The sequence below is a fragment of the Homarus americanus genome, unplaced genomic scaffold, assembly GCF_018991925.1.
Source record: "Homarus americanus isolate GMGI-L3 unplaced genomic scaffold, GMGI_Hamer_2.0 scaffold34360, whole genome shotgun sequence".
NCBI lineage: Eukaryota > Metazoa > Arthropoda > Malacostraca > Decapoda > Nephropidae > Homarus > Homarus americanus.
Genome location: NW_024739403.1, coordinates 9,421,153 through 9,443,795, shown reverse-complemented (window position 1 = coordinate 9,443,795; position 22,643 = coordinate 9,421,153). Strand labels below are relative to the sequence as shown.

The window sequence follows — 22,643 nt, the reverse complement described above, 5'->3', positions numbered from 1 at the left end:
TCGATTATCGACGGATTATTTAGCCGGATTTTTATTTTGAACTGTGCTTGATATAATACATTCACGGAAATGTAATATTTTTGCTAAAATGACGTATGTATTACAGTGGAAAGTGGGATCAAATCGTGACGAAAACAATGACTTGCGCTTTCTTTCGTTCAAAAGATGTTACTGTAATCACTTTTCGAATGGTTTAGTTAAAAAACTGTTGTATTGTATTACAATAATATCCTAATTGACTTGAATAAATATTACGATACCATATTTCTGAATATTTTCATTAAAATCCATCAAAATCATTTTCCTTGTCATCGTCTGCAGCACCGAACAGCTTCTCCCAGTCCTCTCCTTGAACAGGGCTAGAGGCTACGTGTTTTTCGAATCGTTTTCAGTTAAAAAATTATTACATCACACGTATATTTTACCTAAACTGCGCCTGAATGAATATATTCTCGGAAATAAATAGTAGTTTTGCTGAAACGTGACGTATTTCATTGTAAAATAGGATAAAATACATGACGAAAACAAAAGACTTTACCTAACCTTCCAATGTTCTTGAGATGTTACTCGTTTTTTTAATAGTTTTCGGTTAAAATTCTGTTATATTACAATGATATTCTATTCATACTGTGCTTGATATAATACATTCACGGAAATGTAATATTTTTGTTGAAATGACGTACGTATTACAGTGGAAAGTGGGATCAAATCATGACGAAAACAATGACTTGCGCTTTCTTTCGTTCAAAAGATGTTACTGTAATCACTTTTCGAATGGTTTAGTTAAAAAACTGTTGTATTACAATAATATTCCCTCCTAATTGACTTGAATAAATACTTGAATGGAAATATACAATATTTTTGTTGAAACTACCCGCGTTTCAGTGTAAAGTGTTGTAATAATAAATGGTAAACAATTTGCCTTGGGCATCCGGATTTTTGGACTTTTACTGTACTGTACACTGTTTTGTTTACTGTAAGGACCGATGTTCACTTCAATAAATGAAATCGTAAGTTTGCTAGTATTTTTGTCCACTTATTATATTATTATTTATACACTATTATTTAAGGTTATGTGTAAAGGAAACGCATTAATGCTTAAAGGTACATTTATTCAACATATGCTAATAATAGTTAGAAAAATTACGTAACCATCACGGTATCGACGGTTTCTTTATCGACGGCCGTTTACAGAATGTAACCCCCGTCGATAAAGAGGGAGTACTTATATATATATGTATATATCTGTCAAGTGCCTGTAACTCTTAGGAACACGCATGTTGTGTGGTATCTGTTTACGCCTCCACTCCACACAAGTTATTAATAACTTGTTATTTTTACTATTATCTTATTGTTGTTCTTAGTTACTTAGGTTAATTGTATATCTATATACAGTGGGGTATGCTATAACGAATCTAATTGGTTCTAAAACCTTGTTCGTTATAGCATTCGTTCGTTATAGGATTAATCCGTTCCAGGCCACCAAATACAACCACTTAACACTGAAAAATATAATATAAAATTGTAAAAATTGTAAAAAAGTGCATAAATATGCATCTAAACCCCTGAAATAAAGAATATCATTAACATTTGTAATAAAAAAACAATAAATTAAAAAAAAAAAAAAAAAAAAATTAAATAATGTTCGTTGTAGGAGTTTCGTTCGTTATAGCATTCTCAATTTTATAGGTAAAATCGTTCGTTATAGGAATATTCGTAGTAGGGTCTGTTCGTTATAGCATACCCCACTGTATGTCGTTAATATGCATCAATTGTGTTACTCTGTTAAGTCAAACCAAGAGTAGTATTAATTAGTTATAGACTATTTGGCAACTGTCCTGGGTAACGTGAGCTAAGACGCTTCTCACTCATATTCTGTGTGGCCAGAGACTCTCTCTCTAGTAAACCGTGATATAGGCAGGACGTGTCCACACTGACTCTAGCCTCTACACTTGCCCCGTACAGACGTGCCTTGTTCAGTCATCTACAATGCCCTAGCGGTATCTGGTAATTTGTGGCACGTTAAGTTAGGCCTAGGAAGGGATCCTGGTGTTAAGGAATCTCCTATTTGGTAGGAAATAACCAGTTGGTTGTGATTGCTGTGTATATATTGTAATGTCTGTGTTTAATATATTAATGTTAAGTAGTATTCGTTTGATCTAACTCCTTAACGGTATATTTTCACCCTTCCGGCATCACCCTTATTTTAATATACAATCACTTATTCCCTTAAATTCCATGGTTGCTAGACAGTACTCCTTTAAGAACATAAATTGAATTATTTAATTATCTTCCCATTTGTGACTCACTTACTCCAACTTATTCTTATTTATTCAAGTACATTCAGTCGAGTCGGTTTTTGTGGGGATAATTATTGTCGTGTTCCCTGTTTGTTCCTTTATTTGATGATAACTTGGGACAGGTTTCACTTCCCAGGTATAAAGGATATTGGGATCACGACAATATCCTTCATCAAGGGATGAAGGATAGCTGAGGTGGGTCAACTCATGATGTTGAGGGACCTGCTGGGTAATCAGGACATCCACATCAGTGTTCCAATTGAGCAGCGAATGGTAGTGCTCTTTCCAGCACTGAAGAATGCCTTCTTCGTCTTTAATTAGGAAGTTACCGTCGAATGAACAGATGGGGCTGCTCCATGAGTGATTGGCCCATAAAATGTTTTGGTGGAATGGAAAAATTCGCACATCTTGTATTGATCTACAAGTTTTTGCATTTCACATGTTTTATTTTTAAACCAGTCGTTCTTTAGATTGCGAAGATCGCGCTGGGCCATTGCTTTCTTCTTGCGGAAGGTATCAGCTTTGGTTCGAGACTGAGGGTTGTTCTGCCAGTCAGTTAAAGCTGCACGTTTATCATTGACGAGTACATTGATTTCTGGGTCATTTTCATCAAACAGTCCAAATGTATTCTTTCGAACTGGTCAAAGGTCGCTCTACAGATTTTTATCATGACAGTGTCAAGAATACCACATTCGGCACTGAAATTTGGGTTGTTTGTTGTCGGGATGTTTATCAATCACAGTAAGAGCTGCTCACTGAAGGCAAATGCTACTGCTGGATCCTCCAAACACTTAATGCTAAAACCTCTTCTGTAGGCTTGTTGCCTTCCTCGTTTTGGGGTGACGTGAAGTGAGAGTTTGGTCTGACGCGCTGATGATCAGTGTCGCAGTGGTCTGAGCCATGCATTGCTCGGGTGATGAGGACATCTCAGCGATCTCTTTCTCCGACAATAATGTAGTCAGTGAGATGCTAGTGTTTGGATCATCGGTGCTGCCACGAACCTTTGAATTTGTCATCCTGCCTAAACATGGTATTGTGATAGTGAGGTTGTGTGCAGTACACTTGCTGAGGGGGAGTGGGCCATTGGGGTTACACTTGCCTAGTCCATTTTTCCCTAAGATTCTCTACCAAATGTCAGCAACTCTGGCATTGACATCATCTAGGAGCACAACCTTATGTTCTCTGGGGATAGAGATTAGCACTCTATCCCATGAAAGGCTTTCTTGATGTCAGCCTCTGCATCCAGTGTTGGGGCATATACTCTGATGAAGAAGGCATGATGTGAGTGATTCAGTGGTACTCAGAGCATCATGCAGCACTTCAGTTAGCCTATGTAGGATGTATTGGCGGATGGCAAAGCCAACTCCATAAATGCAGTTTCTCTCAGCAGCAGGCTTACCCTTCCAGAAGAAGGTATAGCCAGACCCCTCATTTTGTGAGTTGACCCTCGTCTGGAAGCCGGGACTCACTAATGGCTACTATGTCGATGTTATATCTAGCCAGCTCTTTTGCTATGAGGGCAGTTCTTCTTTCAGGATGTTCATTTGTGCCAGTATCCAGAAGGGTCCTGACATTCCATGCAGTGACCATCAGAGTTGTATAGTTTGTTTTTGTTTTTATCTGAAAATTATGATTGTGTTTTCGACCGCATAAGGATGACCTTACTGGGTGCGGTTGCCCAGTCAGGTTGGTTCTTTAGGCAGGCTATGTTTAGAGCACCGTTTCTAGCCCCCTCCCCATGTGGGACGAGTAGTGTGGGTCCTCGAGAGGGCTGCTCAATCGCATAGACAGGACCGGATTGCACTGCTGCCTAGATACCAGTGCATAAACGACAATCTTATCTATACCACCCATGTGCAGAGTTGTGACTCGGACCTAACGGCAGTCATCTTTGCCTGTCCCCATCGCCACTCCTCCATCGCCATAGGAGTTTTGATGATGATGAAAAGTATGATGAGCTGGATGATGGCTGTGCATGAGTTGATTCATGTGGTAAGGCAGGAGTGCAGGCTGCAACCACACATTTTGGCTCTCCCTTTTCCTGATCCAGTGGTGCAAGTGTTGCAAAGACTGGGGAGAGGGGGAGTTGCAATGTACTGCCGATAGCCCAGTTTCTTGGATTCTGCCAGGTAGCCTGTCCATCATGCATTGCCTTCATCCACTGGTGTAGTTGTTGGGTTCCCATGTTGGTCACCTCTTCAGCATTTACTGCCATTGGGGTCTTGGTGGAGCTCTGTAAGCATCTCTGCCAGATGTGGGGCTCCACCACAGATTTTTTTTCATTTGGGGTTTACTCCCATAGCCTTATACCTATCAAGATTAATCCGCAAGGCAGTGGTTGGTAGGAGCCAGGACGTGTCCACATGCCAGTGGGCCTACACTATCTCTCTGGGGCCCACTGCTGCTCCAAGATCCCCTGCTGGTCTAGCCTGGGCCTAAAAGGCACCCAGTTATTGTGTGTTGCCATGAGGAGGGACAGGAGTCTTGATGGAGAAGAAGCTGTGTACTGGCAGGCGAAGACTTGTGCAAATTGCTTCTTTGTTCACCATGACGGCTAGCCAGCGGCGTTAGCTGAAAGCGAGAGGGAGGAAACAGTGCTCGCACCTTAACATAATGTTGCTACACTAGAAGCATTGCACCACTCTGTGTGCACACATAAACTACATCCTTGACCACGGGAGGATCAAGACCTATCAGGCGCTCGTTCCTGCTGTGGCAGTTGCCCCCGGCCAATGCTGGCCCATTCCTCTAAGTCTCTCTCCTCGACCCATCCTCACTTCTGGGATATCAACATCCCATCAAAAGTAACAATTTTGTTTCTGAAACAAATGGGATCAATGTTGAAAACTGATGAACAGTCTTTAAGCCAGTGAATTCAGCACTAGACAGTACCAGCGAGAGACGTGACCCACCAGTGAGATAAGCACCACTGGGAACCGACCACCATCTTCTGACCAGGCGGCATTAATCAGTCCACCCTGGGAACAGCCTTGGGTCGGCTTTACACCTGACTATGAGATAACACAACACCAACTAGCAGAGAGAGTGAGGTACTGTGACACCAACCCACACCACACGGTGTCTCCATGACCACGTGATATCCTTCATATCAACACCTGAGGACGAGTTACTGCACCACGTGAACACCACACCACCCGGTGTCTCCATGACCACGTGAGGTCCTTCATGTCAACACCCAAGGACGAGTCACTAAACCACGTGAACACCACACCACCTGGTGTCTCCAAGAGAGGAAAGAGAGCAAGATAGAAGAGAATAAGAGAGTAGAAAAAGAGAACAAGAGATAAGAAGGGAGAAAGAGAGAGAAGAGAGATAGGTAGAAGTAAAATTGTCTTGTGTTATTTTGAAAGATAGTGCTCATTTTCCATTAATGGCTTCAGTTATTAGACACTGAACAAATAATTTTATAGCTTAAAATCTACAACTAACAATTGAACAGTTAATCTCACCTCTATGGCACGGTCAGGTTCTTGGATTGACATGTATGCATCACCCAACATCAAGAAGCTCTGGGGCGTGGGACTCTTATCCACTACTTCCCTGCAAGATAATTTTTTACATACAAACAGTTATATATCATGCTAGCTATATACAGTATACTGTGTGTACATACATAAATACATGAAAAGATGCATAACACACACAGGCACAAACGTGTGCACACACACACTACTACTACTTTACTGTTTCTAGGAATCGAGAATGACGATCATCCAGCTATGATACAATGATATGAGTTATTAGGGATGTCACCTAGGTTAGTGAGTTTTGAAGTGACTAAAGAAGCCGATATAGGACCGGCAGAGTTATTCACAGATGTTGCACATGTGGAGGGTTACATCTAGTGAGAGAGGGGCGGTGGCAGCATCTTTCCGGCGTTGGCGCTTGTCTGCCTCAGTTTGCAGTCGGGCTAACTCAAAAGTATTGACACCTTCTCGTGTGGTGCTCCTCCAAGCGTTACGGTGTGGATTAATCGTCTTCCAGGTGAGGGGGTTGATTTGGTACTTTTTCAGGTTTGTCTTAAGACTATCCTTATACCTTTTTAGTTACCCGCCGGCGTTATGCTTACTATTCTTTAGGTGACTGTAAAGTAGCTGCTTTGGGAGTCTACTGTCGTCCATGCCGGTAACATGGCCAGTCCAACGTAGTTGTTCATGGACAATGATAGTCTCGATGCTCCTACAGTTGGTGTCAGCAAGAATACTGGCATTAGTTCTCTTGTCTTCCCAGCGAACTCGGAGGATGGAATGTAGACTACGTTGGATGGTGCAGGTGTGTCTGAACCAGGGGCAAGTTGAAAGAGAATCTGAGTCTTACTTACAATAATCTCAAGGCCGAAGTGTGTATACGCATCTGCGTAAATGTTCATTATCTCCTGTAGGTTGCGTTCAGTGTGAGCGACAAGGGTGAGGTCGTCTGCATACTGAAGCTCAGTAATGGAAGCTGCCGACACCTTTGTTCTTGCTTGGAGTCGTCTTATGTTGAAAAGACCCTTCATCTGGCTAAATTGGTACTGGCACGAGTAAGAAAGGCAGCCAAGAAAATGAAAAACAGAGTTGGTACTAGTACACACCCTTGTATAACCCCCGTTTTGGATGGGGAAGAACTCTGACTGGGTGCCATTGTTCAGGACACCACAGTTCATGCCATCATGGAGTTGCCTCATAATGGCAATGAATTTTGGGGGGCAGCCAAAACGTATGAGGGTCCACCAGAGGGCTTCCCTGTTGACCGAGTTGAAGACCTTGGTTGGGTTGATGAAAGCCATTTACAGGTCACAACACTGTTCTCTGCACTTTTCCTGTATATGACGGGCAGCAAAGATCATGTCAGTGGTGCCACGTGATGGTCTAAAGCCACACTGAGATTCTGGGAGGAAGTTTTCCGTCTCAGGAAGAAGCCTGTTTAGGAGGACTCGGGTAATAATTTTGGCAGCTATGGACAGCAGCGAGATCCCATGGTAGTTGCCACAGTCTGACCAGTCTCCCTTGTTTTTATAAATATTAACGATGGGGGCGGCTTTAAGAGCTAGGGGGATTTCCTCTTTTCCCATATATTCTCCAGGAGAGAGTTTTGACGGCTGGTAAGCAGAAGCCCTCCTAATTCATACACCTCGGCTGGGATTCCATCAGGCCCTGAGGTTTTGTTATTTTTCATAGCTGAGGTGGGTCGGCTCTGGATGCTGAGGTACCTCCTGGGTATTCAAGACATCCACATGAGTGTTTCGGCTGAGTAGTGAATGGTAGTGCTCTTTCCAGCGCTGAAGGAGGCTTTCATCGCCTTTAATTATGGAGTTACCATTGGATGAGCGGAGGGGGGCTGCGCTACGAGTGATTGGCCCATAATATGTTTACTGGAATTGATAAATTTGCGCATCTTGTGCTGATCTGCAAGTTTTTGTGTTTTGCATGCTTTCCTTTCAAACTAGACATTCTTTAGATTGCGAAGTTCCCACTAGGCCACAGCTTTCTTCTTGCGGAAGGTATCAGTTTTGATCCGAGACTGAGGGTTGTTCTGCCAGTCAGTTAGAGCAGCACCTTTATCATTGATGAGTACATTGATTCCCGGGTCATTTTCATCAAACCAGTCCTGGTGTATTCTTTTGATCTGGGTGAGGGTCTCTCTGCAGGTTTTTGTCATAACAGTTGAGATTATCCCATTCGGTACTGGGATTTGGGTTGTTCCTTGTCGGATGTTTTATTGGCCTATGTTCGAGCTGCTCTCTGAAAGAATATGCTACCGCTGGATCCTCCAGACGCTTAGCATTAAAACCTCTTCTAGAGACTTGCTGCCTTCACCGTTTTGGGGCGACGTGAAGTAAGAGCTTGTCTCTGACGAGCCGATGATTAGTGTCGCAGTGGTCTCAGCCACGCATGGCACAGGTGATGAGGACATCTCGGCGATCTCTTTCTCTGACAATGATGTAGTTAATGAGATGCCAGTGTTTGGATCGTGGGTGTTGCCATGAACCCTTGAACTTGTCGGCCAGCCTAAACAAGGTATTGGTGATAGTGACGTTGTGTGCAGCACACTTGCTGAGGTGGAGTAAGCCGTTGGAATTACACTTGTCTAGTCCATTTCTCCCTTTGGTTCTCTGCTAAATGTCAGAATCTGCCACAACTCTGGCATTGAAGTCATCAAGGAGCACACAGCCTTATCTTCTCTGTTGGTGATGTGGACACGAAATGGAAAAATTACACCAACACCACCACGGAAGCTCACCACCACTTCTTCCCCGAGAAGTCAGTCAGATCACACCAAGTTGACTTGCCCTGGATCGCACCTCAGATCAAAAGATCTGTGTAGCAGAGAAACAGCGCCTTTCATCTCAATGACCACAACTGCTACAAGTCCCTTCTCAACCAAGTCATCCATGAAATACGCGCTGGAAAAAAGTCTCACTACCCAATCAAGCTGCAATACCTGAAGCAGACCAACATCAATCACTGGTATGGTAAGCTTAAAGAACTCTGTGGACTAAACAATAAGACACACCCCCTCCTCTTCCTTAGCCACCTCACTAATGGTGACACAGCTGAGCAATCAAACAACCATTTCACAACTATAGGCTTGACACAACCAGTCTCCCTGCTTACCTACCAGCCCCCTATCCCACTGACTCAGTGGAAGAATTTGAAGTAGCAAAAATGTCTGGACAAACTGAAGTTAAAGAGCTCCACCATCCCCATTGACTTACCAATGAAACTCTACAAGGAGTTCTCCCCGGAACTCCATCATCAATGCTTCTCTCAGCCAAGCAAGATGCTCAGCTGACTGGAAGACCTCATATGTGTCACCAGTGTCCAATTCAACTAGCCCACAATCCTTAAATGAGCTATGACCCATTGCCATCACCCCAATACCCAGCTAAATCTTCAGCAAAATGGCAATATGACAACTTCCTACACCACTCACTGTCTGGTCAGCTTTCTCGACTACATATACTGTACCGCCATCCGGAAAAACGAAAAACGTCTGTGGCTGTTGCCTATCTTAGAATTAGAGAAAATAATATCAGGGGAGATGGCATGTTCTATAAAATAAGAAAAATGAAGAGCATAGATGTGTATGTGTGTGAAGTGAACATGTGTGTGTGTGTGAACCTGGCATGTCACCAAGTTAGACTGTCCCTGTAGCTACATCCCCCTACCAGACCAAGCTGTGTTATTTTTATTTTTCAACTCGTATTTTTGGGTAGATTTACATAATTTATTATTTTTTTACTCTGTTACATGCACACACAATCAGTCATACAGAATACATTAAAACAAATTTTATCATAACATCAAAATCATAAAGATAATAAAAATTTCTTACAACCGCAATAGAATGTGTGTGATCAAGAGGGGGGAAGGGGGGAGAGGGTTGTGGGTGCGGCGTCAGGGTGGTGGTGGAAGTGGCGGGAGTGTGGTGGTGGTGGGAGTATGGTGTGAGGTAGTGGTGGGAGTGTGGTGTGAGGTAGTGGTGGGAGTGTGGTGTGAGGTAGTGGTGGGAGTGTGGTGTGAGGTAGTGGTGGGAGTGTGGTGTGAGGTAGTGGTGGTGGTGGGAGTGTGGTGTGAGGTAGTGGTGGTGGCAGTGTGGTGGTGGGTGGTGTGAGGTAGTGGTGGGAATGTGGTGGTGGTGACATGAGTGTGCTGGTGTGAGGTAATGGTGGTGACGGGAGTGTGGTTGTGGTGGTTGGTGGTGTGAGGTAGTAGTGGTGGTGGGAATGGTGGTGGTGGGAGTTAGTGGTGGTGGCAGGAGTATGGTGATGGTGGAGGCGGCGGCAAATTCAATTCTGAATTCTGCCGCGGACAGAAACTAGTTTATTGAGCACCCCATACTCATCCTGTGAGTGGTAGCACAAAAAAGTATTACAGAGAAGAGGCCACAAAGGGTGTTTATTGGACCCCAGTAATTTTGACATTATGGCATTGAATGTTACAGAATACTTCCAGTACATTGTTTGCTTAAACGCTACATAGATTTTTGATTAGGCACCAGATGCGAAGTGTGAAAACAGCCTTAGTATATCAGCAATCTTGTCATCAGAAATAATGTGCTGTGCCATTGCATATACTGTACAGTGTGCTTAGATCTATCCCTATAAGGTTCTATTTTTTCACAGTCTAAGATGTAGTGTTGGAGTGTGTGGCCATAAGTCTGGTCATACACTTTACATTTAGTTTTGTTCACATCTGCCTGAGGGGCATACTGCCAGAGGTACTTATATTCTAACCTTAGTCTAGCAGTTACAACTTTTTGTAATGCAGAGTAACTGCCACCTCTGCCACTGTGATAGATCATATCTGGTCTAACAACACTCCTAATAATCTTGCAAATGGAATTATTTATAACTATATCTCAGATCACTTCCCAGTTTTTGGCATGTATAAAACAGCTACAGGATCTGAAAGGTCTAGTAAAGTCCCAATAAAATACAGAGATTACTGCCCCGACAACATGCTCCTGTTTGAAAACAACTTAATGAATGCTAAGTGGGATCTTGTCTATGCCCCCGACAACCCTAATGTGATCTGCTGCAACTTCTCTTGCATCCTCAATGCTTGCTTCACCACCACCACACTCCCATCACCACCACTACCTTACACCAACCACCACCACATTCCCATCACCACCACTACCTCACACCACCCACCACCATACTCCTGCCACTGCCACCATTACCTCACAACACCCACCATCACACTCTCACCACCACCTCATACCACCCACCACCACCACTACTACCTCACACCACCAACCACCACAACCACACTCCCGTCACCACCATTACCTCACACCAGCACACTCATGTCACCACCACCACCACATTCCCACCACTACCTCACACCACCCACCACCACACTGCCACCACCACTACCTCACACCACACTCCCACCACCACCACTACCTCACACCACACTCCCACCACTACCTCACACCACACTCCCACCACTACCTCACACCATACTCCCACCACCCTGATGCCGCACCCACATCCCTCTCCCCCCTTCCCCTCTCATGATCACACACATACAATTGCGGATGTAAGAAATTTTTATTATCTTTATGATTTTGATATTATGATAATAATTTTTTTTTTAATATATTCTGCATGAATGATTGTGTGTCCATGTAACTGAATAAAAAAAATAATAAATTATGTAAATTTACCCAAAAATACGAGTTGAAAAATAAAAATAACACAGCTTGGTCTGGTAGGGGGATGTAGCTACAGGGACAGTCTAACCTGGTGACATGCCAGGTTCACACACACACATGTTCACTTCACACACATACACCCCTGTACACATCTATGCTCTTCATTTTTTTATTTTATAGCAACATGCCATCTCCCCTGATATTATTTTCTCTAATTCTAAGATACACTATACTCATTGGGCCCATGTGGTGTGCATGGGTAGCGTGAGAATGCTAACCACGGACTTAATCACCAGTACTGTATTAGGTAATACAGTATATTATATAATAATGGTGTTAATGTTTCATGAAGCCTTGAAATGCTTTGGTTTCAATTTTATGACTTTTTTAAAGTATGGCTCTGGCTTCATCACATTCCAATGACTTAGGCTTGGCTTTGTCCGTATGCCTGGTCCCATTATCTGTACCTGTACATTTCAGTGATTCTTTTCCATCAATCTCATAAGAAGTCCCCCCCCCTGATCAGCCACTCTTGGCAATCATAATTTTTTTTTATTTATTAAGTAATCACCTACATTTTATAAAATCCTAAATCAACCATTTTTATTTATCAAACATCCACATTCATTTCAGCATCTACAGCCCTCTCACTATGTCATCACTTTACTTATTCAAAAAGCATTTTGCCTTTATGATAATCCTTATTTCAGGGGGTCCATAGCTCAGCTGATACTCCTCTGGAGCCTCAACGACTTTACATAACTAGAAGATTCCATACCATGGCTAGGCAGGGTTGGTGAAAATGATCCAAGCATGATATATTTCTTCATCTATTACAAATTTAACTGCTTTACACCAACATACTTGTAACAAGAGGCAAACATTCGCTTGTCTTTCAGATGGTTCAGGTATATAGAAGCCATTTTGTCTCGAGCTTGAAGATAATACTGCTCCTCTGGTCCTATTGATCGTAGCATGGATAAAGCATGTTCCACATCTCCACGCATCAAGGCTAAGTCTGAACTTGCAATGTTCAATCTCACCTCCTCCCCTGTACCCTAAAATATAAAAATACACCTTATAAAGTACAGTATAGGAAAAACCCAAACACCCGTCTCAATTTCAAGGGACTGGGAGATATTTTGCCTCCCACTCTAGTAGTTACAGTTCTTGTGTCCCACTGTTAATTTTCTGGTCTATTCAAGCTTGAATCACCATGTTTATACCTTGTACCCATCCTAGAAATCCCTGTATGCCCTCCTGCCATCCAGTATTTTTACATTGTCCAATTTTAATACTAAATGAAAAGATTGATAATCATCAGCATACTCAATGGAAATGACTTTGTAGATAAAAATTCTATATTCTATATTGTATATAGTTGTTGTGGGTGAATAGAGTAAGCACTTTTACATTCTATATTATACATACAATTGATTGCTCTTTCACATGGAAAAAAAAAGCAGTTATTTTCTAAAAACTAGTTTTTGTGATATAGTTTGAATGTGACGTCAGCAAATGCTACCTAGGTATGTTAATTCCTAGCCAATTCGCCAGGCCAACATACAGGCAATTAAAACATCTAATAATTACTTAATAAGTAATATTAGGACACGTCGCTACCTGGCATTTAATTGCTATTTTCAAAGTCCTTCCTTCATCTCGCCACTATGCACAACGCGAACCTCATCTCATGCCTCAGAGAGAGCAAAAATTAAAAGTCAACTCTCGGGGGGTGGAGATGGGTGGGTAATGGACGTCGCATTCGAGCTATATCACAAAAACTGTTTTTTAGAAGAAAAAAAACGGCTTTTTGTTCAAGCTGAATGCGACGTCAGCAAGAATACCCGAGCAGGAGGTGGAGAGGGAGGTGACTTTGCATACAAGGCTCCGCTTACTGAGGTCCCGATATTATAAACCGTTTCGAACATTTCCAAAATTAGGAACATTTACCGGAAGGTAAAATGTTAATTTACTCAAAAAGGATACTCACTTTATTCTAATGAGGAAGAAGGTCCTTGTAGTGGAGATTGACTAGATGGGGGAGGGGAACCCAGTACCACCACATTTGAGGCATCTCTCAGAGATAGATGAAGATAGCTCTTTGAAAGTTTTTGAAGAACTCCAAAAGCCCATTTCCTTGATCTGACTGAGACTCATATGCCGCAGAAAGGCCACAGACCCTGCATGTTTCATATTGTCATGTGCCAAAAATTTCTTGCCAGGGTTTGCTTGATTCACTAATTGAGATAAGGATTTTGTCAATGGACTAGGAGATAATTTCTTACCATCCCTTGATGAGAAAACATATGGGCCTCTATTAGGGAATCTGATTAACCATTCCTGAAGATTTTTAACTGGTCACAATATGTGAGGAACCCTAGTCTCATCCATTAGATGTTTTATCCTCATAGGTTGAGCTTAGAAATCTTCCCTTTCATTTTTTCTTAGTCTCTCCGTAGGAAAAAGGATAACATCCTCGTCAGAAATTACCAATAATGATGGATTATTGGAAATTGAAATCAGTTCACCGATTCTCATACCCGTTGCTATTGCTAGAAGGAAAGCTGCCTTCTGGAGTAATTAATCCCTGTTCAGATTTATATTGTAATTAGGCCCTTTAAGAAGATTAGTAACTTTTTCCAGAGACCAAGGCGGGATTCTCTTGGGTAAAGGAGGTCTCTGAATGAAAAAGGACGATCTTAGCATTTGATAAATCCTTGGGTTCAAGGTAATATTAAAACCCCAAGGCAGAGGGTCAACCAACGCTGATTTATAAGATGCAATTGTCGATCCTTGAAGGCCTTTAACTCTGAACAGAAATTCAAAAAATTCTAAAACAATTGTTTCCGATAATGAATCCAGAGTTGTTAACTTGATAAATTGTTGAAAAAGATACCAAGCTTTCTCATATTGAATAGAAGTTTGGGGTCTATGACCTGCTAATACTTGATTAGCTATATTGGAATTACCCAACAACCTATTTAAGCTTTTTTTGAGAAACTCCAAGCGTGAAGTGCCAAGGATATCTCGAACTGAGAATGTAGTACCTGGTCTAGACATCCTTGTTGCAATTGTAGAGGATTTGGGCACCAGTCCAGTAGATCCAGGCACCAAGGTTGTAGGATCCAATATGGTGCAATTAAGAGGACTTTGCCTCGGAAGGATCTGAGTTTGTGAACCACTTTGGGCAATATTTTCACAGGTGGGAATAGATAGATTGAATTCCAAAGGTTCCAGTCTAAGAGGAGGGCATTTCCTGAAAGATTTGACCTTTCCAGAGATGCATAAATTGGCATCTTGTAATTTGCTAGGGAGGCAAACAGATCTATCTGTGGAGTTCCAAACTTCTTCACTAGACTCTTGAACTCCGATACCTTTGGGGACCATTCTGTTTCTCTTGATACTGGCCGGAGACGGGCCAGCGCATCTGCCCAATTGTTTTGCACTCCCGGTATATAAGTTGCTTTGAGGTAAAGTGTTTGTGTTGCACAAACACTGATAAAATTTTCTGATAATTGTAGAAGGGGCCAAGACCTTGTTGACCCTTGATGATTGAGACAAAAGATTGCCGTTTTGTTGTCCATGGCAAACAGGATCGTCATATTTTGTAAATTTGGGTTTGCCGACAAAAAGAAAGGACCACTGCTAATTCTTTTATATTTATGTGTTTGTCCCAAAGGAAGTTGCTCCACTTTCCTTGATTGAATTCCCCTTTTGAAGAATGGTATCCCCATCCTATTTTGGACGCATCCGTACAAACGACCAAACCTGTTTGAGGTAGAACCCAGGGAGAGGGACCGATTAGATTGTCCCAGTTTGTCCACCACAAAAGATGATTCTTTATCTGAATATGGAGAGAAGAAGCAACTTTTCTGTTTCTGCGAAGTAACTTCGAGCCCAGATGAGATAGTCGCTTTTTCCTTAACTTTCCCAATGGAACCACTATTGTGGCAAAATTCAACAGACCCAGAAGTTTTTCCCAAAAGGCTTCTACTTTGTTTATCAAATCAGTTACTTTGGTTCCTGGTAAACTGACTGACTGCTGATTTGTATCCCAGTGGAGGCCTAACCAATCCAACTTTTGATATGGTATTAAGTTTGATTTTCCCTGGTTTATCTTTAAACCAAGGTTTTGAAATAGTACTAGTGTACGTTGGGTCGCCCTTTGGCAATCTTCGAAAGTTTCCCATTATCAGCCAATCATCTAAATAAGCAAAGGTTCTTATGCCCTCCTTTGCAAGGATCTTTCTGGGAATATTTGCCAGTTTTGTAAAGACTTTTGGTGCAATTGTCAGACCGAATGGCATCACTGTGAATTGATAACTTAATTCCCCAACTTTGAACACCAGAAATTTTCTGTACCTGGGAGCAACATGAACGTGATAATAGAAATCTTCGAGATCCACTTTTGAGATCCAAGCATTGGGCGGAAGTAGATGCCTCAGATGGTCGTAAGTGAGCATCTTGAAACTTTTTTTGGGAATAAATTTGTTTAGGATTGAAAGATCCAAAGTCCACCTTAATTTGTCGCTGCCTTTCTTGGGGACTGGAAATAGGCGAGACATGAAACATTTCTCTGACTGCAACGGTTCTATGACACCTCTGCTTAGTAGTTGACTTACAAATTTTGTAAGTAATGGGGTTGGTTTTTTACCTTTCTTTGGGGATGCTAGGGGAGGGCGCCTCAACCAAGTCCATGTGAGACCCCCTTTGATTGTTTTGTAAGCCCATATGGAAGAAGTCCATTTGTTCTCCCAACCCCCTAGACGACCCAGTTGTCTGGCTTCAATGGAAGGGGGAAGTTGCTGAGGTGGTGGAATAAGGTCTCCTTCCGTTTCTAAACAAACGGCCACCTCTATTACTTCTTTGATTATTTCCTCCTCTAAAATTTCCCTTTGGTTGATAACTGACCCGGGCAGCTGGTCCTGTTCCCCTGTAAAACCTTCTTCTCCTAGGTTTCCGAAAGGTCTGAGGACTCCTAGGGACATTAATATTAATAGTATTCTCCAAAGATGATCTATATTTAATCAATGATTGCTCACCAAACAAAGCAGGAGAAAGAGGAGAAGAACGTATCAACAAATAAGCGCTACCACTTGAAGCATAATTTGTTGCTTGTTTCCTTAGCTGGACTTTCAGTCTTAGGGCTTTCAACAAATGATCTAAAAATGAGTTGTACAGGGAATATGGGATTCCTTGTAGAGCAGCAGCAAAACATTTGTCCACTTCTGAATTTTCTTCATAGTCCAGCACAAACTTAGTTAATAACTGACACATCATAATTGCAGACCAAACATCTGCCGCCAATTTCCTAATTTTAAATTCTTCAAGCAGCAGTGCAGGGGCAAATGGTTTCAAATTTTTTTCATAACTTATATCAACATATTTTGAAGCCGACAAATATTGGTAAAGATCATATAAGGAACTCTTTTTGTCATTAAATTGGAACTTCAAAAAACTAAACTTGTGAGCATTCCTGTCTGCGGGAATGAATGTTAAGTCTTTCAATAAATTAGCCCAGACTTCGTCTATTTCAGAGATCATCTTTGGGCAAATATCAGGCCAAGAAAGTGTAGTATCACCCTCCAAAAACAAAGAATGATGACCCAAAGTTGCATGTCCTTCCTCTCTCTTTGTAGTTGCTGAGATATCAGGAAGCTTAGAGACATTTTCATAAAATATCTTGAATAAGGAATCCACAGATTCAGATGGATTAGTGAACAAAGAAGACTTAGCTCTTACCAATGTTATCCATGGCCTGTTAGAATCAACCTTACACTCAATATTATCCAGGAGCTGCGTGTCAGTTTACAGCAGCCTGTTTCCACTCACAGTAACCAACACTTTTGTCCCAGGTGGAAGTGGTTGCCAAGATGTGGATAGGATGAATTTAGTCTCAACAGGTTCTTCCTGCTCAAGAGACTGGATACTATGATTAGAACCAGGCTCATCGTCCTGATCCTGGAATCCACTGAAATCAGATTGAGTAGATAGAGGTTTTTGTAGACTTCCTACTGCCTCACTGTCTGGAGGGTCCAATAACTTATTTTTCTTAGCAGGAGCAGTCTTATCTAAGTGGGGATTAAGTCTTTTAACTAACACCAATAATCCTAAACTTTCTGCCAACTTGGGATCTTTCCATTGTTGTACATTCAAAAACTTACTCTTCAAGGCCTTATTCCACCTATTTTTAATTTGTAATTGCAATAAATCTTTCTTATCACCTGTAGCTTGATGAAATTGACAAATTTGATCATAACAAACTGCACAATCCATTGGTAAAAATAGGTTATTTGAGACACAGCTGCCATGAATTATGCAAGCCACATGAGGATCTATCTTAGTAATCCAAGTCGCTGTACATTTTTTATAATTACATGTAGTATGGCCCCCTTGGGTCTTGGGTGAAACTACTACTACTGAATTCAAATTCTCTACTGACAGACAATTCCTTTAATGTAGTGCCTGAGCTGAACTTTCTAGTCCTTGTAGCTCAGCACTCAATAGTATCTCCTCAGGGACAGTTCCATAGTCTCCTCCATTATCCATAGGCCCGGAGTCCTGACCTTCATCCTCCAGTTGTACATCACTCATCTGAACTAGGAGGATACCATGAGTCACATTATATCATTATAACACAAAGTAATAATAATAATTAATAAGGGAGAAAGCATTTTCTCCCAAACTTAATCAATATGACTCATAAATGTTATATTATTCGTAAGTTAATGTTATACAAGTCACTCTTATGACCAATATAAACAATAACTCACTATCTCGTATCTGTCTCCCGACTCTTATTTATCAAGTATCCATCAGCTCACTGAAACTTATTTATTTAAATTTGTTTTTATAAAATAATTTCATTCAGAACATTTATTGAGAAGGATCATTAAGATCTTTATTTGTTGCCAATCAGGGGCACAGACATTATCCCCAAGTAAACACTTAGGGGAATATTCCTAAGTGCGCACTATCACTCGGCAGGGTTGACAGTGCTGAGCCGCTAACATAGCGCTCTATTGGCAGCAACGTTCACTGTTACTCTAGCAATATTTATTTGGTTGAGAATTCCACCCTGAACTGGTCTCATATAACCCATAGAAGGTGTAAAGTCCATTTCAACATAACTCTAGGTTGCTAGTAAGACTGGAAGGTAAACATTCCGGAAGGAACGCTAAGTCCAGCAGCCAAGCTAAAGTTCGCCTGAACCCGTTACTGAGGACATCAAAGTTATGAAGAGACAAACTCAACTCTGGCCTTTTTGCTGAAAACAAATAGAAACCCAAGGGCGGAAGCCCAAAGGTTTTGTGAACGTACATATGAGTAGGGAGAGAGATCGTCATTGTATTCATATTAGCACGTGAATAATTGGGACAAAGAGATCGTAAACAATATACATATACAGTAGTACCCCGATTTACGCGTTGAATTGAGCCCACAGGGTACCGCGGAAAGTGAAAACCGCATAAAGTGAACAACAGAACATATGGGATTAATTCCAATAGAGACTGGCCCGACCCCAAAACTCCACTTTTTCCGACACAATACCTATGTTGTAGTAAAAATAACATCTAAATTTTATGATGGTATGCTCACACAATTAATATTTAAGAGAAATACAGTCGCCAGGTTAATGTCCATTCAAACAATGGACTCAAATCGCCCCCCCTCTTCCCAGCTCACTAGCTCCTACCTCTCTGATTAATGTTTGGATGAAAACTCTAGATTTAACGTTTAGTAATAAATAATACCTCAGACTAAAGTTAGGATAATATAATTGACATTTCTGGATTCCTTGCAGGTCAGGGAATATTTTGAATGGAAACTTCATATATTTTGCACAAAAGATAAAATATTTGCTTTGTGTAAACCAAATTATTACTTAAGATCTAAAATTTGTATGTTTAATGCAAAATCCATGATGTTTATATTCAAAAAGATCATCATATTGTAAGAATTCCAGCAATGTAAATTATATTCTGGTCGAGTAATTTGTATGAATTTTATGAGCTAAAACAAATATCTTCAGTTCATAAAAAAAAAATATTCTTCACGACACTATCTGTCAATCAAAGTACCCCACCTTGCCTCACACACTCACGCCAGCTGGGTCGGTCGTCTAACGTTCTACCCTACCAGATAAATGTGTGGGTAAACTCTAGATTTTAACAAATGCTTAGTAATAATAATATCAATTTTGTGACTAAAGTTAGGATAATATAATTGACATTTCTGATTCTGTAGGGAATATTTTGAATGTAAACTCATATATTTTGCAAGATAAAATATTTAAACTAAATTATTACTTAGATCTAAAATTTGTATGTTCAATGCAAACTATGATGTTTATATTCAAAATGATCATCATATTGTAAGAAATCCAGCAATGTAAATTATATTCTGGCCGAATCAGGCGAATTTTATGACCTAAAAAATATACTTCACCGTATGAGTAGATGACCGCGAGGAAAGTCTGGTTTTGGTATAAAACAAATGAAACGCGGAAAGTGAAAACCAAAGGGTAATACTGTATATGTATACAGTATATATAAATAGATATATTCACATATTCTCTTTTAGTGAAGACGAGCCCGGGAGGGCGCAGCGACATTCACCGAGTGACTTAAAGGCAAGGGATAGTCACAACGATCTAAACGACTCACAAAGAAAATGTGTTTTGGTCGCCATGCTGACCCAAAGTCGTATAAGAAAATGTCCCAAATACAATAATTGAGAGACATAACAAAATAAAAGTCACTCTACTTCATCACTGTGCTATTAAGTACAAATACTGTATATAATATCCTTGCGGAGGTGAGTATTTCAGCAATTAGAACAGAAATTCGCGGAGCTTCCCTTTGTGTGTATTATAGCTGAATCGCCAGGCAAGAGATGAGGTTCGCGTTGCGCATAGTGGCGAGATGAAGGAAGGACTTTGAAAATAGCAATTAAATGCCAGTTAGCGACGTGTCCTCCTAATATTACTTATTAAGTAATTATTAGATGTTTTAATTGCCTGTATGTTGGCCTGGCGAATTGGCTAGGAATTAACATACCTAGGTAGAATTTGCTGAAGTCGCATTCAGCTTGAACAAAAAATTAAAATTTTGACAAGTCATGCACTACAGTTTTCAATACAATAAACTTATATTTGAGCAAACAAACAACAAAGTAAGGTTAATAAGTGTTAGATTAAAAAAATATGAAAATTTTTACACTTTATATTGGTAAAATAAAAATAAATATATAAGTAATAATATACAGGGTAGCTGTTAAAGTAAAAAAAAAATGAAACAAATATTTATTATTTATTTCCAAAATTGTTCACTCTCTTTAATTTTTGTCATTACTGTACTATCGTATTTATTTATTTATTTATTTTTTGTATTATTCCATTGGCTAGTATACAGTAAGTGTCTAGGTAGGTTATGGTGGTTTTAGAATTTTGATACCATATATAGTACAGTTTGGCTGTAGGCAATTTTAGAAAAAAAACAAAACAATTCCATCCCCACATTGTGTACTGTTATACATACTGGATTGAAACATGCTATACATTATATAAAAGCTGAAATATCCTGAAATATAACAACAAACATTTTATAAATGCTTAAACAGCTTCACAACACTTTTCATCACTTCTATATATAACTGAGATGTTTATCATATCCAGAGAAGGGAATTTATTATGTGGTTCACACATGTGAGTCTTATAAGTTTCAACAAGTGAAATATCATAAAACAAACAAATAAACACTTTATAAACCCCATTATGGACACTTAAAAAGCATTTTACAAACTTTTCATCACTTTTACTGATACCTGTAGGTCAGGAATTTATCCTATCTAGAGAAGGGTATTATGGCATATTTTATACACATAATGGTTACATATTTGAATACTACAGTATTCAACAAATTAATGAATGCTTTGTAAATACCTGTCAACACTTTACAGGCTACTATTACCACCCAATGGAAGGCACAAGTGTGTGGGGTGGATATCAAGATAAAATTTAAAGGACTCACTCACTCAGCCTTCTTACGTCACTGCTAGGACAACACTGATGTCTCATGATAGGTGTGCTATGAACTGTTCCTAAGTAACCAATGAGTGATGGATTACCACAAGAGAGGAGGCCTACTAGAATGACAGGCCAAAATCACAAGTGTCTATCAGCATTACTTGATTTTTCATATTTTTTTTTCTTGAATGATGTACTAGGGTGTCAGTGCCAATTAGACGAGGTTATAATTGATGCCTATGTGTGTAACTGCGAGCGAGTGTGTTACTGACCTCAAGACGCCCATGTTAGATTTTCAAAAAGTACTGGTTTGTTGACAGTACTGTTACTGTATAACTTAATTGACTAGCTATCATACCTTGTTATAAACTCATGTTTCTATAAAGGTAACAAGAATACTTACAGAGATATAGAATTATAGATACTGTATATAAAGAAAAATAAAAATAAAAATCACCAAAGCACTAACACAGCTAAAAAACAAACAATATTTAATTTCAACACAAAGTTAAATTTATTACCATTTTCCTATCACTTACAAATACAGTATCTACATTCTGATATTTGATACCCAAATATTATTTCACTTCATCTTGCTGGAAGAAGGATTCCACTGTTTTTCTTTACTACAGGTTGTACCTTTCTAGTCCGGCAACCTCGGGACCTGACCGGTGCCGGACCATGGAAATTCACCCTCAAAACACCCTACATAAAGCATAAAAACATAAGATAGGCCAGGAATCCAATGCTCTGTTTGTTCATTTGAGGGATAACAAGCATTGCATTGACTGGGATAATGCCTCCTCAATATTACCTTGTAATTCAATTGATAGTAGGAACATCATAGAATCTAGTCTCATTAAACATACCGAAGCATTCAACATGAATTTGAGTAATGGCATGTACAAACTGGACAATTTTGTAATTAAGAAGATAGTGTAACCAGGTGAGAAGGTTGGGTCACCATACCCTCTGACCTGACTACCGACCGTTGCGGTGCTATTTAAAGATTAGTAGGGTCATTACCTAATACCTGACCATTGTGGACCTGGTCTCACCCTCCTCTGTATATATACACCTTGTTTTGTACTCCTCTTTAGTCTGTACTCACCCCTGAAGATGTGTAATTACACTTAAACTTATATATA

The 22,643-nt window shown here is 40.3% G+C and overlaps 1 protein-coding gene across 1 annotated transcript in view; it reads right to left on the bottom strand.

Annotated features, from left to right (window-relative positions):
- Positions 1 to 22,643, bottom strand: part of LOC121874600 (tetratricopeptide repeat protein 21B-like) — a gene marked incomplete in the record, with an annotated part of 547,778 nt that overhangs the window by 264,434 nt on the left and 260,701 nt on the right. The window contains 2 exon segments of the mRNA XM_042378823.1: positions 5,771 to 5,861; positions 12,330 to 12,523. Of these exon segments, the coding sequence (XP_042234757.1) occupies positions 5,771 to 5,861; positions 12,330 to 12,523 (285 nt within the window).